General features: G+C 36.3%; 1 protein-coding gene across 3 annotated transcripts in view; it reads left to right on the top strand.

Annotated features, from left to right (window-relative positions):
• DCLK2 (doublecortin like kinase 2) overlaps window positions 1–16,224 on the top strand; it is an 84,863-nt gene that overhangs the window by 1,330 nt on the left and 67,309 nt on the right. For all 3 annotated transcript variants that reach the window (XR_004549882.1, XM_034065032.1, XM_031046778.2), the window contains exon 2: window positions 10,286–10,620. Coding sequence is in view for 2 of the 3 variants with exons in the window: in XM_034065032.1 (XP_033920923.1) it covers window positions 10,286–10,620 (335 nt within the window). In the remaining variant the exon portion in view is untranslated. The remainder of the gene's footprint in view (window positions 1–10,285; window positions 10,621–16,224) is intronic.

Raw genomic sequence — 16,224 nt, 5'->3', positions numbered from 1 at the left:
GAAATGCTGTAATTTAGTTTTTACACTTACTATGTTATTGATGCTTCACAGTGGCCTAAACTTTCAGAAAGCCCCTGTGCTGTGAAAAAATATTAACACTTATTAAACCAAACTGGTGTAAAGTTCTCTTTCAAGTGTGATCAGAGTCCATATCCATAGAGGGAATTATACAGCTTATTTACTTCCAAAATAATTTTATAGAATCAAATGTTTTTCAGGATTCTTCCTAAGTAACTTTTGAAAATGCAACTTAGTTGCTAAGTTTATGTAGATTATTATGCAAATCTGAGCAGAGCAGTGCTTGACCACATCTCAAAATGGGGCCAGAAGCACTTTTTCTTCCTGAATGAAACATGCTGCTTGGTTAGGGAATGATAATTACCAGAACGAAGAGCAGAATTCCCCCATATTCTCACATGATGTCTTCAATAAAGTTTAAGCTTCGCATTGCATGAATCAACTCCTCAAATATATGGGTTATATTGTTCACAATGTGAGGTTTGTAATCGATTTGCTCTTGATGCTTCTTCCCAGGTATCCAATACATTAACCACTGCAGTCTTCCACCTGGTGACTGTATGCCAGGTGTAGCTGACTTGCATTAATGAAGTACCATTTGTAGGTCTTCTAATGCCTCCTTTGATTTGGAATCTTCCCTTTTCAGAGCAATGTTGGATCACACCTGGAGAATTTGATGAGCAAGGGAACATGAAGTTTCCTTTATGTAATCCACCAGTAAAGGCACTGGAAGCTAGGGACTAGCCACTCCAAAATCTGCAATAAGAAAGGAGAGGCTACAGCATGTGCTGCATCAGGGAGGTCTCACTCAGAAAGGTATGCATGAAAGCACACTTTATAGTGGTAACATAGTGCCTGAAGACTTCTCCCATCATGTGATACATCATGAGGCTATTCTGCAGTCAAAACAGCGGAAAAGTGAAATGATTGATGCTGGTTCTGTGGTAATAAAATAGATGTGAAATCAACCAAAAACTTTCCCAAGATTCAGTGAATAAGTTAGAGACAGCTAAAAAAAGAAAATGCTGGAGTCGGGGTGATAGGGAAAGTAGATGAAGAAAAGATTGGATAAACTAATAAATTGGGGTGACTTTTGAAATGTTGCAGAAAGAATGATCTTAAGCTTTTACGGCTTAAAACAAAACAAGGACAAAATGACTTGCTGACAACAGTATAAATGCGGTGTATACTCTCACAACTCTATTTAAGTTAATAACTGAAAGCAAAAATTTACTTCCTGTCTCTTCAAATACTCATTGAAAGAGTGACCTTTGTCATTGCTTTTCACTGGAAGAATAAAGCAAAATAAATGTCACAACTGAAAAGCCACTTCCATGCTTTCTCAGTAAAATAAAAGGGAGAAAAGAGAGTCCCAATTACTTAGTCATCTATTCATGACCAATACAACTCTTCGGGATCTTAAAGAAAATCCTGTAGCATCATAATTGGATTAGTATGTTCTCCAATTAGCATGCTAAAAAACTTTATCAGAGTAAGTCAATCACTGCACAAAGAAATGTAAGCATAATCAGGGATGGAAAGAAAGCAAACAAGTAGTGAATCCATCATTCCTTGAAATTATTCGAGTTTTTCTGCCAGCTGTTTTATTATAGAAGACCAGGTAAAAGATGATCTGGTTTGGTTTTATTTTCTTCATGTTCAGCACAGCAAGCTTGAATTTTTGCTCTAGAATAAATACTTGAACATTGGTGATACCCTGAAGCTTGAACTGCAGTAGCACCAGAACTAGTTATGAATGGTGTTTTGTTGCATTCCTTTTTAATTTTCAGAAAAGAAAATAAAATTCAAGCGTTACTATGCATGTCAGATATTTGGATGAACACCAGACTGAACATGGCTACTTGATGCAATACCTAGCCTGTTTGCACGTCATTAGTGTTGTTGAACTGGTAGCCAAACTCACAGCACTTCAGGTTTAGTAGCGACTTGATGGCTCTATGAAGTGAGCAGAAGGTGAGTGCTCAGCCACTCTTGCCAAGCCAGCAAGATTTGCATTAAACCTTCCTCAACAAGAGCCTGTGTGTGTAGCTCTTGGGCATTAGCATGCCCCAGTGCAGGGAAGCTCTTTAAGGCCTATTTTCCATTTATTAGGTTAATAATTGTCTAAGGTAGAAAAGCTGGCAGCATCAAATTCTGTACCTTAGTAGTCCAAACTAGCTGAATTGAGTCACTGATGAACGCTTTTGGGGGTTTGGCCATTTTTGGCAATCTGTTTTGCTGTTTATCATTTTAAGAGGATAATAGCTAATGCACAGACATACTGTAGATTTCCAGTATTACTGTTATGGGTTGAGTCAGTTAAAAATGTTAACAATTTGACCAGACCATGTTTATTATTCCAAAATTGACAAGCTCTTTTTTTAGCATGTTGCTTTTCTTAACTGGATATGACAGTCACAAAAGCATGCTTTGCTGGACTTGCCTTAGGCAAATGTTGTTTGTATTTCCAGCCCCTGTAGATTAGGGAACATTGTAGCTCATGAGTTTGACAGTTTTCATTGCTTTCTTACAATGGGAGGAGTGAAGAATTTCATTGTCTCTTTGTGATCTTACTTGAGCAGACAGATCCAAAGAGGGGATAGGGATTAGGAATATTGTGACTTTCTTTTAGTTTTCTTTCTTTCAACTTTGCCATCAGACCCTACACTGTTTTTTCTTATGAATAGGAGATTCCATGGGTAACTTTATGTTTTCCTTTCAACGGTAATAATGGAATAATGGTTTCATCTTTATCCTCTACCACAGGTTTTTTGTTTGTCTAAATCCTTCAGTTTTCTTTAAAAACATTTGACACAATGGTAATAATTAGAACAGTTCTTCAGTACAGGGGTTTGTTTTACATTTGTCAGTCATGCTCTGTCTCACTATCCTGTGCTTTCATTTTCTTGGTAGTGAAAGATATGGAGAGTTCTGGCCGCTCAGGTCTGCTGCAAAGTTAGGAGATATTGTTGGATTTTTGGAAAGCAAACAAAGTGTAGACTCTATTCCTGGTAAGAAAAGTTATGTTGGATTGGCATGTGAAAGGAAATTTTTCCCTAGGTAGGAAGCATTGTTCTTTCTACTTTGTTCTTTATACTACAATGTTTAATTAACATAGTCCTTTATAAAATGTTATTAGTTTTGTTTGCACAGTTCTGCTGACAATCAACAAGCACCTGTAGCAAAATCTTTGGGCAGGAGGTAGAAAAGCTCTGAGCAGGGCAGTCCGTCCTTATGCATGGCTAAGTCATGTAACACATGACAATACCTGCTTTAAAGAAATGGGCTCTGCCACACTAATACAGATTGAAAGACTGCTTTTGAAACGAGGTGTTGAATAATCCAGATATTTTCTGCCTTAGATCATTGTTATTGTTACTGCATATTACATTTTTAATCCTGCTGAAGTACCTGTGATTCTAGTCGATGCACACTGTATATTAGGTCAAGAATATATTTTCTCTTGTCAGGGCAAGCAGATGGTAACACCAAGTAGACAGTTTGTACTTTTCTTCTTCCAAAAGGTACGATTATCTTCCTGTGTTAAAGCCAAATGCTGTAATGCTTTAAAAAGGGGCAAATGTAGCACGTTTAACAAACAAGGGTAAAAAGGAAGGACAAAAGAAGGATTTAAAAACAGTAAAAGCGTATGCTTCCAAATATATGTTTGAGCCACTGTAGTTATAGAGTTCTGAAGCAATGGGGTGTGAATGTGAAATATGGATATAATGGTAAGTTGGCTTCCCATTCAAGCAAAATAAAATAGTTCCATTGCTGTGTATCTCTTCATTTAAGGGATGGGAGAAATGTAATTTACCTGAAAAAAGTTATTTACTTACTGTGGAGGATGCATGTCATATTACATGGGTTTGATAACCAGATGGCCTTAATTGCCTTCTAAAAACTTTAACCCTGCCTGAGCAGCAGACTGGGACCAGATGACCTCCAGAGGTTATTTCCAACCTCAACTGTTCTGTGATTCTGTGAAAGCATGGAGGAAAAGGTCTCTGGATGTCCTGACCAAATAAAGGCAAAAGAGAGCTAAGAGCAGTTAGTCATCTGCTAAAATCCTGGTTGTCATCCCGGGTTTTAAAAAGTACATGGGGAACTTAAATGCTGTAGATGAGGAAAGATTGTGACGTATAAAGGGCTACTGGAGGTGATAAGAAAGTGAAGGAATTGTAGAAAACTAACAAGGAAGGAAATTCTGTCAAAGAAAGGAAGGAAACAGAGTCCTAAATAACTTAATTTTTCATGAAAAGGATTATTTTATTTTTATCAATCTTTTTATACATACTGTAAGTACAGTGTTCTGAAAATGTGCTTGCCTTTGTGTTATACAACACAAAAGGGATACTTTCCTGTGATTTTTAAAATTAGAAGGTTAGTAGCCCTAATAACTACTGTGCTTCACTGAATAAGCAGCTTTTGTCATCCTTGAAACTAATGAGCTCCACCAAAGGAAGCTGAAGAACATGAGATGGATTGATGAAATGTACCAGGAAACTTCTGTTCAATGTGCTTCACAGGGAACACACATTTAAAGAAAAAATGGAGATTTAACATTTTCTTTTTGTAGGGATATTTTTACCTGTGCCAACTATATCGTTCTCAGTTATGTAGTGTATCATTTAAAATAATTGTGTTTTATGAGACTCTCAGAAGATAGTAGTTAATGCTTGTTAACACCTTGCAAAAAAACAAGCCATAAAACCTTATCCAGAGACTTTTGTTTCAATTATCCTGACTCAGGATTTTTGAGCGTTGTACACATAATTTCTTCCATACTTTACGTACTGTGTGTCATATCAACAGTTGGTTTAACCTAATGCTAAGGGAAATGAAGTATCTACAAGTCTTTCTTTAGTAGTCTCTGTTTTTAAGGATGGTAAGTCTGAATGCTTCTAGACTATTTGTTAAATGTCTAGCAGTGGGCTTCAGCTCACAAAGCTTGTGAAAAACCCCAAACTGTCAAGGAGCTGTGTCTCCTTAAAACTGTACATAGTTGCAAGAGATGTACACTTGTGATACAAAATATAAAGACGTATCCTTCATTTTCAGTACCTAAAATGGCATGGCTGAATTTTGGAGAGTTCTCGTACATCCTACTCTTTTGATCCCTGCTCTTTCTTGAAAAGTGAGGCAGTCCCATCTCTGGTGAATAAGAGTTGAAGAAATAGGTGGCAAAATAAAACCTTTGTAGATGAGTTTTTAAGTAAGCAAAACAGTATTTAGGCCATTGATGGTCTATGACTATTAGTCCGTTTGACCAACATAGTCTTGTTTTCTCTTTTATCCACTCTGTGTTCATCATCTGTGTTTTTCTGTTGTGAGGCAATGGTATTACATTTAGGCACAGCTGTCTGAAACTGGGATCCTGAAGTATGCTTAAACTGTATAAACACAGCACACACAGGTCTTGCTTTGTCTGGTTATTAATGCAGTACAAGTAAATTATTTAGAGGTAGGTCATGTTTCCATGATAATAGGCATTGTTTTGTTTCTTCTAGTTGTTTTTCTAATGCTAATAAGACATAGAGAATCAGAAATAAACTTACACCATTTCTTGATTATATTGTGACCCAAAATATCAGCAGATGTTACTCTTTTAAAATGAACATATGCCCCATTTCAGGAATTTTTGGTGGTAGCAGGATTTCTTGGAAGAATTGACACTTCTAGATTGCTCTGAGTACTGTCATGAAGCGTTGGATGGATGGCACATATGGTCTATTGAAATTATAATGCCAACTTAAAAGATTTCAGACTTCTGCCAAAACTGCTCTGCAGCCTGGTTAAGCTTTTGCTGTAGAATAGTTTGGCTGGGTTCAGAGTCCCAGCTGTAACCTAGTAATTCTTGCATTCTTTTCTGCATTTAAAGAAAAAGAGGAAAATGCTGCTTAATAGATCTTTCTACTTCATTAGTCTATAATTTACTTCTTTATCTGCAAATCTCAATGTAATATCAGTGACTAACTTCACAAACTGGTCTAAAAGCTAGGGAGCTGATTCATGTTAATGCTGTAAGCTTGAGACATGGTATTTATTTCCAGTAATGTAACTGCTGTGACTGTGTGCCAGCTAAGGCTGGTATGCATTAGCTTTAGTCTTTCAAGACTATAAATGGAAAGTGGGCCTTCAAAGCATAAAAATGACTATATATAAGTCAATGATGTAAATATTTGAAGTATTGTTTATGCCTGTTTGTGGAGTTGTGTCAACTTTCTAGGGCTGGTAGATGTATAAATGACAAAAAGAGCTACACCCTGGTCAAAATACCCCTGAAGTTGTAGAAAATATTTTCTTAGTGATTGAGATGATATACACTTTGGTTAGACATATGAAAAATCACATTCAAGGCAGTTTGTGAAACAGCCAAATGTATTTATGTATGTGATTTAAACTGTAAAATTGTCTGTTACTTTGTTAACAGTGTTTGAAATCAATTCGCAAATATTGGTTTTCCGGTAGAGTGTGGAGTTTATCAGAAGTGTGTATTTATACATGAATTAATCCCAAACAGATTTAAAATTGGGTCATTCATTGAAACTGTGAGCAAATATTATATATAACATTACACTTTCAGGTTTACTTGCAAAATATAAAAGAAAGAGAATACTATTAGAAATGACTGTTTCTTTGAAACAGACATATAAAGATGCATTTTTTTACTTCAAAAGATGGCTAAAATAAGAATTTAAACAATAGCATAGGGTTCAAAAAATTAATGATTGCTCATCAAGGGGTTGTGTTTTCTTAGGTATGCTTTTTTGAATATACTATTCTGTAGGAAAGCTTTCTGTAATTAACTTTATAGGTGTGATTTAATTTACCTTTGCCTTCTTTTTTTCTTAAATATTTGCTTCTGTTGAATAATTATTCTTATACCCCTATTAAACCAAACGCATCAATTCTTAAGTCTTTCCTAGAAAATCATTCTTTATGCAGAAAGCAGCAATTGGTTTCCTAATCATATTCTGTTTTTAGCATGGCTTTTTGTACCTTGCACAGTTCTCATTAGAACTTAGAATCTGTGGATGATCCTGGCTGTGGTGAAATCATTAGCAGTTTGAGTAGTGATTTCAATAGAATAAAAACATCAGTCTTTATCCTTTAAGTCATGAACCAAGCAAGTCACTTGGTGCATGTGTTTTCTCAGTCTTTGCTCTAAAGCTCCTGTATGTGCCTGCCTGGCAGGTGTAGCAGTAAAATCTGCTTTCCCTGGAAAACCTGTGTTACTAAGTTTATTCTATATGACGGGTATAAGAAAACAGGCATGGAATTTAAAACACTTACTAAACTATCTGTAGTATGCTACAGTCCAGTAATTACAGTAATTAGTCATTCCTGTATCTGCTAATTATAGGAAAGTTTGCAATCAACAGAGGAAGTTCAGGTTAGATACAAGGAAGAAGTTCTTTACTGTGAGGGTGGTGAGGCACTGGAATGGGTTGCCCAGGGAAGGTGTAAATGCTCCATCCCTGGCAGTGTTCAAGGCCAGGTTGGACAGAGCCTTGGGTGACATGGTTTAGTGTGAGGCATCCCAGTCTATAGCAGGGACATTGAAACTAAATGATATTAAGGTCCTTTCCAACCCAAACCATTCTGTGATACTTTCCTTTTTTTTTATTTCGCCCAGTTAGCACAGTTTGTGTTTCAGCTTAAGGCTTGGCTAAATGCAGTTGAATCAATTTGAAATTCACTCTTTTAAGGTATTACATTGGTTTAAGTTGAAAGAACTTCCTTTTTTTTGTTTGTTTATCAGGAGGTGAAGTTTTTTGCTTAAAGGAAAAGAACTAATAAGAGGTAGTATATAGTAAACAGGTACTGCAACCTATTCAGATAGTCAAGAATTGTTTTATTCATGCAAGGGAACTGGTAGAAGGCAGAGAGTTTCACGCTGTTGTTTTAAAGAAATAAAGATCCTTTTGGATCAATACTTCTTCATAGTAGCTAATATGGGCTATGTTTTAGAGTTGTGCTGGAAAACAAAGCTGATAACACAGAAGTGTTTTAGTTAACTGCTGAGCCGTGTTTACACAGTGTCAAGGCCTTTTCTGCTTCTCATATTGCCCTACCAGTGAGTAGGCTGAGGGTGCACAGCTGCCTGGTGCTTAGTTGCTAGATGGGTTTAAACCATTCTGCATCACACAGTAGTGTAGCTGTAGAGGGAAGAATAATAAAATGATCAGCAGTTATGTTAGTAAGTCTATTGGTATGAATTAATACTACCAGCTTCTCTGAGATGCTTCTTATTCAGCAGCATTGTGTGTAGAGATAGCTACATGGCTAGAAAATATTTAGAAAATAAGCAGTCCTTTGAATCTGGTATTATGGGATGCAAAGGGGGAAGCCTTTGCTTCTGTTGCAGCTGAAGTGCTGGAGCAGATCTTAGAATCAGGATAATTTAGTTCTGAAGGGACTTTCTGAGGTCATCTCTTCTTGTTTAAAGCAGGTTAAATCAGATTGCTTGAAGACTTATTGCAACTTAGCGTGTAGTTCTGGGGGCAGTGTAAGCTTCTAGGTCACCACAGTTCTGAGGCCATGTGGTGTTGTGCTAGTGTGCATGCAGCTGTGTGGAAATCCCATTCAAGGAGTTTATTGCCTGAAACCAACTCATTTTCCTTTGCTTGTGTTTGGGGGAAAGAGGAGGAGTCTTGTCTGTATTGGTTTCCGTTTTGTGCACCATTTAGTCTATGCATATGAGGAGGAATGAGGGGGATGAACAAAGAGGAAGAATACCCACAAGGCTGTGGCCTCCGTAAACCTTTACACCAAATTGTTTCTCTGTTCCTCAGACTGTACTTTGCCTTTCAGATCACAGTAGTTTTTGAGGGGTTTGAAAGTAGTTTACTATCTTGATTTTAGAAACAGCTATACAACTTCTAGACTAGATCAGCTCTCAAAACTAGAGTTCAGAAAGTAATTGTTTAAAAGTTTTCTAGTGTCTATCTAAAAATAGGCATGAATTTTGTAACTTTTGCAGTACTGTCTAATGGATCTATGTGTGCGCTTTATTCTTCTTGCTGTGTACATAGGATGTGAGTTTGATTTATTCCACCAGTGACCTTGAGCGTGTAGCTTTAACCTTAGAACAGGCTAGGCTTTTTAAGATACAGGTAGCTATTCTGCCTGGAGGAATGGTGTTTTTTGTCAGTTTGGAATGATTCTTTTTCATCCTTATGGCAATACTCTGCCTCTTCAAGAAATCTTTGGCTGTCATATGTGAGATCCCAAGGATATGTGTTACAGAAATAACCCAGACTTTTTCATGGTTTGCATCTTGAGTATAGCTGTAAGACATTAAAAGAGTTGTGGTAATCAACAAACAACAGTTTGAAGAGAAAACTGTTCTCTTCTAACTAAAAAAAAACAAAAGCCAGTTAGTCTGCAGCCTTACATTGTGTCAACAAATGGAGAAAAGTAACAAATTCCTTAGGTCTGCATCATGACTGATGCTGCTTTAAATAATTTGATGTAAAAATGTGTGTTACTACTCTCTGGTAACTTTTTTGTCCTCTCACCTCCCTTTTATGACTTCAGGAGATAACAGCAGCGCAGGCTTTAAATTAGGAAGGAGATTAAAATGGAGAAGTGTAAATGTCCTTTCATATTCCTGTTGCCTCAAAGTCTCATTTGTGGCCTCAACAGGTGTTTTTGGTCTTAAAAACATTGAAGTGGATAAATTTCAACAGTGTATTCTTGGTAGAGAGTCAATAACTCCTGGTAAATTAATGTGTCCTTCAGGGCAATCATATTGAGATGCTTGAATTTACTCTGTTAAAGCTTGCTCCTTCAAAATAATTCATAATTAAGCACAGGTATGTGTGTACACATCTTGAAGTATATACTTGAGGAATACGTAGGGAAGGGTTTGGGCATTTGCTGTAGGAGAATGCTCTTAATGTCATGTATTGTGAGCTCAAGTAATTTAAGCACTTGCAAAGTAACTCTGCAGTCAGAATTTATGATACAAAAGAAATGGAAATATCTCCAACCCTCACATTACCCTCTACATTTTATTTTATTTTTTTTTAATTTCTTAACCAGAGGTCTTTTGAAACCTGTTGAAACCACTCTGAGAGTATTGTTTGGGTGGAAAGCTGTGATAATTTACAGTCCTCCATTTAAAATGTCCTGCAGTTGAAATACAGGAAAATCGCTCATGAAAAAGTTGTTTTTTTGTTTTTGTTTTTGTTTTTTTTTTTAATTGGCAAATAATATCTGCAAACCCCCTAAAATTATGAAAATGTCATCTTCTTTTCAGGTGAAAGTTATGTATGTGCATCCAATGAACCATATCGCAAGGTTGATTACACCAAGAACGTCAATCCAAACTGGTGCGTGAACGTAAGGACTGGGTCCACTCGATCCTTGACATCTTTGTCATCCACAAAGAGTGAAGTGAAGGAGAGTAAAGATTTCATTAAACCCAAATTAGTGACTGTTATTAGGAGTGGAGTAAAACCACGGAAGGCTGTGAGAATTCTGCTGAATAAGAAGACTGCTCACTCCTTCGAACAGGTCCTGACTGACATCACAGAAGCCATTAAGTTAGATTCAGGTGTAGTCAAGAGACTTTGTACACTGGATGGAAAACAGGTATGCAAATAAATTGCTGTGACCATCTAATAATTATGAGTTAATCTAAGCTTGTTTTCACAACTTGAATTATTTTCACTGTATATGCTTTAACCTGCTTCTGAATAAGGATAGTTAACAAATGGCAATTTTGAAAATTTGTATTAAAATATTAATAGCTAAAAGCAACAAAATTTTATATAATGCAAAAGACCTTAACCACTTTACATTTCAAGTAAAAACAAAAAAAAATTAAAAGTTTCTCTTTTATATAGTAACTCTGTTGCATAGTTAAGAAAGTGCCTGTTGATTAAATAATGCAGTTTATTTTTAAGCAAACTTCTTAAAATACATATGTGTTTTCAGAAGCAGAGTCATATTTTCAGATTACATAGTGCTGAGTGGTATAAGAAAAATACTGTTGCCTCCTTCCATTTCATTTCCACAGGTTGCTATTTAAGTAGCAAAAGGACAGAAATGTCATTCTGGAGGTTGTAACTGACATGACCTAAGGCCAAGAATTTTACATGAAATGAATAATTCTGGAAGGGTAGTCATATCTTTGCTACTTGTTTTTGCTTTTATTTTTACCAATGCAAAAACCTGCTGCCAGGATTAATGACAGCAGGTCTTTATTCAAGGAGTGGCCCATAGAATGTTCTGCTGCACCAGGTTAAAGTGTCAGGAATGTTTGCTGTTGATCAATCAGGTTAAGGACTCAGGTGTTCATGAAAGAGGACTTTGATACTTGATACTTTTATTTGACACCAGTGTGGAACTTTGATAGCAGGGCAACACAAGCTGTGGAGTAGATCACATTCAGTGTCAGGTATCTAGGCTATTATATTGTTGACTAAACATTAGGATCCTTACTCATTTAACAGGTATTTTTTCACACCTGCATACTTGTATGTTTGCATAAAGTGCTTGTAAAAGTTTCAACTGTACTGAAAAAGATGTGGGAATTTTAATTGTCAGGCTTTGTATAATGGTTATAATACTACAGACTACTTAAAAAGCACCTCTTTGTGTTGAAAGTTGCAAGCAGATGCATTGTTGAATAAGTGAATTTACACAGATTGTCTTAATAGGAGGTCTGTCTCCCTGGTTGTGTTCTGTGTGCTGTGGATACCCTTTTTGGAATTATGTACTTGAAAAGAGCTTCTGTTCTTTGGCATTAAATATAGTGAGGCAAATGCATCACTAAGACTCTTGTTTTTCAGTATTTGGTGGCACTGTAATGTGCTCTTTATCTCTTCTAATAGGTTTGATTTTTTTAATGAGATTTGTTAATGTGATTTTTTTTTTTCTGAGAGAATCTTTTCTAGGAATGTCTGAAATGTAATTTAGTCACGTTTAATTTCATTCATAATAAAATAGCTTTGAGGATATTTATTATACAATAGCTAGACTTTTCTGCCCATGAAGCCTTCTGTTTTGTAGATAAAATGATTTTCATTTTCTTAAGCAAGTAGAGTCAGGAAAGTAAACTGCAAAAACTAGGATTTTCATTTCAGATTCACCTCTTCTATTTCATTGTTAATATAGAACACTCACTGGTCTGCGTTGATGTGGGAGATGCAGTAGTGTATCAGGGACCAATAAAGTTAATTAACAGTAAATCTCACATATTTTGCTTACACATTAACATCACCACATTTGTCACTGTGGTGGATGATAACTGTCTTTAGTCCACAGTGAGGATGGCTGATCATTAGTAATGCTGCAAAATAAGTGTAACATTTCTAATTGCTGCAGCATCTCCCCTGTCCTTCTGTGGTAAAAGCAATAATGAAATAGGGGCAATAGGGATTTATTTTTTTTTCATTTGCTCATTCCTGGTACATGTAGAGGTTGGTGCCCAAAGGCTTTTTGGGGTTTGGCAAATAGAGTTGCTTTGCTGCCAATTACCAGTTGGTGGAAATTTCAAAGCCTATTTTCTCTAATGTAGTAATTGCTTATTCTTTTAAATCTGCTAGGAAGGCAACTCTTTTATGTTCATTGTGCTGTTGGCACAGCTTGAAAGGCAACCATTAAAAAAAAAAGGCATTTTGTGGATGGCTACGTTCCTATAAATGTGGCTCTTGTGTTTCTCAGGCTTTTGTGTTTTTTGGTTTGGTTTTGGTTTGGGTTTTTTTTTCTTTTACCTGCTCCTTCATATTTTTATCTCTGAGGAAATAGCTTTTGCCTTTTTTTTTTCTTAGTGAGTAGGTTTAGGTTGTATTTTCTGTTTAATACAGAACTGATGCTGAAATTCAGGTTTTAAAAATATACATGTATAAAATTTGAGTCCTTTTGTTAGGGAATGTGTTGGTTTGTTTACATGGGATGACTTTGTTTTCCAATAGAATTTTTTAACACGCAGTAAGAAATGATCGTGAAAGAGCACTGTGACAGAAAGGAAGTCTTCAGAATAGTTTTTATTTATATCATTAGTCCTGACTGTAGCAAATCTTGATTATAGTAGCACAGAGAATAACATCCATGTTGGCTATTTTCCTTGATTATTGTGTATGAAAACAGACAATTATGTGGGTTTAATTTAACATGGTTACATTTTCATTGTAACATTGTAGCATTTAATTGTACCATTTTAACCATTTAATTGTAACATTGTATCTTTTGTAACACAAGTTTCTGGTTTGTCTTTAGTTTCAATATAGGCTGCTGTAACTAAGCACATTAGTGCTTTGTAGCCTCTAGTACAGAGTTTTCTTAACTACACTGATGCAAGGCTGACTTTTCAATTTTAAACTGTTGAACAATCATTTCTTTTTTACCTCTCAAGACTTTTGTGATGGTTTCTATGTGAAGAAAACTATTCCTGTAAAAGTAACTAGGCTTTAACTTTGCAGTACAGGCTTCTGCTATTCCGGTCTTTGTCCGTCTGACATTGAGGTTTGCCTGATAGATTTGTTTGACCAAAGTATTTTCCTTCCTTGGCTGCAGTTTTCCTGGAATCTGTCACTGTCCTACTGTGAAGCAAGGATAGTCAGACTGAAACTTCTCCAGTTGGGAAGTTAACCCTTTGTTATCTCTGAAGAGAGCAGAGTTTCTGTCTTGCTAAACAAACTTCAAGCTTCAGTCATTGTGGAGTGTAGGGTACCAGTTTAATGGCAAATTACCTGCACCAAGTGTTTAAAAGAGTATAATACATGGGTATGTGTTGGGGGGGATTTCCTGTGAGAAACTCACAAAAAGACATTCAGAACTCTGAAATATGTATTATTTGACACACACACAAGAAAAGAAATCTTCACCCCAGGAAGAGAGTAACTTTTTAAGCTTGCATTGTGTTGCAGTTTCATGGTTTAATACCCATAGCAGGATTGAAAAGGTGGATGAGCCACCTTTTCTATACTCCATTCCCCAGATAGTGAAAACATAACGCAAATAAGCCTTATTTTAAAGGTATCTTTTGATGGGCCATGGGTATGTTGGTGACCATCTCTGAAACCAAAAGCTCCCTGGTTTTCTATTAATGAAGTTTTGCATAAGTTGCTCATTAAAAGTAAATGGGTAACTGAAGAAAACAGATACTATATTTGGAAGTATTCATCCATCAGACTCACGCTCTCTGACGAATTTTGTATTTTTTTTATAATGGAAATACTAAGGAGACCAACTGGAGCTGTTAACACACCCATCGTAGAGGGCAGAAACCAAAACAAGGGCTGAGGAGGAGAGATCTCATTTACTAGTAGAACCAATACTTCCCATATTATTGTTTCAATTCTTTTGGCACATAGGCTTCTGTCATTCAGATCTGAGTATCTTCATTAACACAGTATTTTTACTAGAGTCTTAATCTCAGTGAGAGCTGACTATTTATTACTGAGGCAAGTTTTGGAACGTATTAATTTTGGTTTTCTCAGTTTTCCAGTTCTGTATGCAAAGTCATAATTGGATGGGGTGGGGTTTTCTCAAATAATTTTACTGTAATTAACTGTGTAATTTTAATAACTATTTACCTTTAGTTCAATTATCTCCTACCTAATACCTAATAGAAAGACTATTTGGTTTTCAACTGTATTTTATTTATCGGCAGTACACTTTTTTCATTAAGGAACTAGGCACTAGGGGTTTGGTCTATCTTTGTGTGTGTGTGTCATTTAATTGTACTGCTACATCACTGTCTCCTTGCAGGCTGAGAATCAACTGTAATAGGAATCTGCTTCCATGTCGTCAGGCATTATGTGTAGTTGAAAGCTATTGAAACCAAACAAGTCTTTATCCTACGTGTCAGGCTCTAACGTAATACAGGCGTTTTCACAAATATATTGGAAATAGCACATATTTGGACTGTGGCTACAGGCAATTGCGAGAACACAGAAAGCTCCATTATTTTTGCAATTTTAGCTCTGCTGGTATTTAGAATAGCACTTTAAGCTGAAGTACTGCGTTAACCTGCAAGTATGAGGGGAAAAAATTCTTAAGCCTATAAATTCCACAGAACCTAAAAAGACATATATTGTTATAGAGGAATGTCAGTGACAGCTGCAAAGAGAGTGATTCTCTGCATTGCTGATCCCACAGAAGTTTGGCATTTGTGGGCAAGGAATCTTTCCTTACCCAGCTTCAAGACTTAGAACACTAATGATAGTCCCTGCATTCATCTTAAAGGCTGAGGATCAGAAGAGGTAGAGTCAACTTCTGGAAAGCAATTTAAAAATTGTCAGGCAAACTGCAGCAGACTACTTGGTAATTTAACACTATGGATACGATTGACAGTGTTAACTACTGGAAGAGTAGGTGTATAGGATAGAATGGCTTTTCATAAGTTGTGGTTGATGTCCACAAGAAAAAGCACCTTAATCTGCTTGTCATATAGTTACATATAATTTTGTTTGCTGGGGGAGGGGAATTGCTGTGGTCTTTATATTGTTGTATCATTGACTTAAGCATCAGCAGAGTGTGTGCAACACTGTATGAGAGAATGGGAATGGGAGCATTACTTCTGAGACCTCTTGATGTAGCAGTGGATAGCACTGATACTACTGCAATATATGCGTTGAAACAGTAAAATATATTGATGGAGATGCAACCAGCAGTATTATTTAGATAATCTTTAAAAGAGAGAAAATAGAACTTCTGAGAGAGACACCTTCCAAGACACTAGGAACTAAGTGGCCTGGGAAAGTAAATCAGAAAAGATACACACAGTACAGAGGAGGAAAACAAAAGCTCATGTTTCTTATTTGCTGGACGGACATGAGACAAAACCAGTGTGGAAGAGATAAAGATTACTTTCCAAGGCATAGGGAAACCCATAAAAATTGTATAGAGGAGTTCTGAACAGTCTAATTGTCCTATAGTTGATTTTCATTGGGTGAGATGAGTGTCCCTAAGGCTGAGCTAAATAAACTTTACTCTGAGACTGATGGGGTGAAAAATGGAGGAAGTGAATCACTTGCTTATGTTTGGCTGGATCCTTTTCCCCTTTATAAGTAAATATGTATCAATGGAACACCTCTATTATGTGGAAGTCAAAAAATTCCACATTATTTAGTACAGCCATATTTATGTGTACTGGCTGGGAGAGCTCTAACATAGCAAATTGTTCAGGGAGTCTGCTGGTTTGGGCTGAGCTCAGAGCACAAAATGCTACAACATAATGTGGGATTT

This window comes from Melopsittacus undulatus, chromosome 7 (genome assembly GCF_012275295.1).
Source record: "Melopsittacus undulatus isolate bMelUnd1 chromosome 7, bMelUnd1.mat.Z, whole genome shotgun sequence".
Classification (NCBI taxonomy): domain Eukaryota; kingdom Metazoa; phylum Chordata; class Aves; order Psittaciformes; family Psittaculidae; genus Melopsittacus; species Melopsittacus undulatus.
This window is presented reverse-complemented; position numbering and strand designations above follow the sequence as displayed.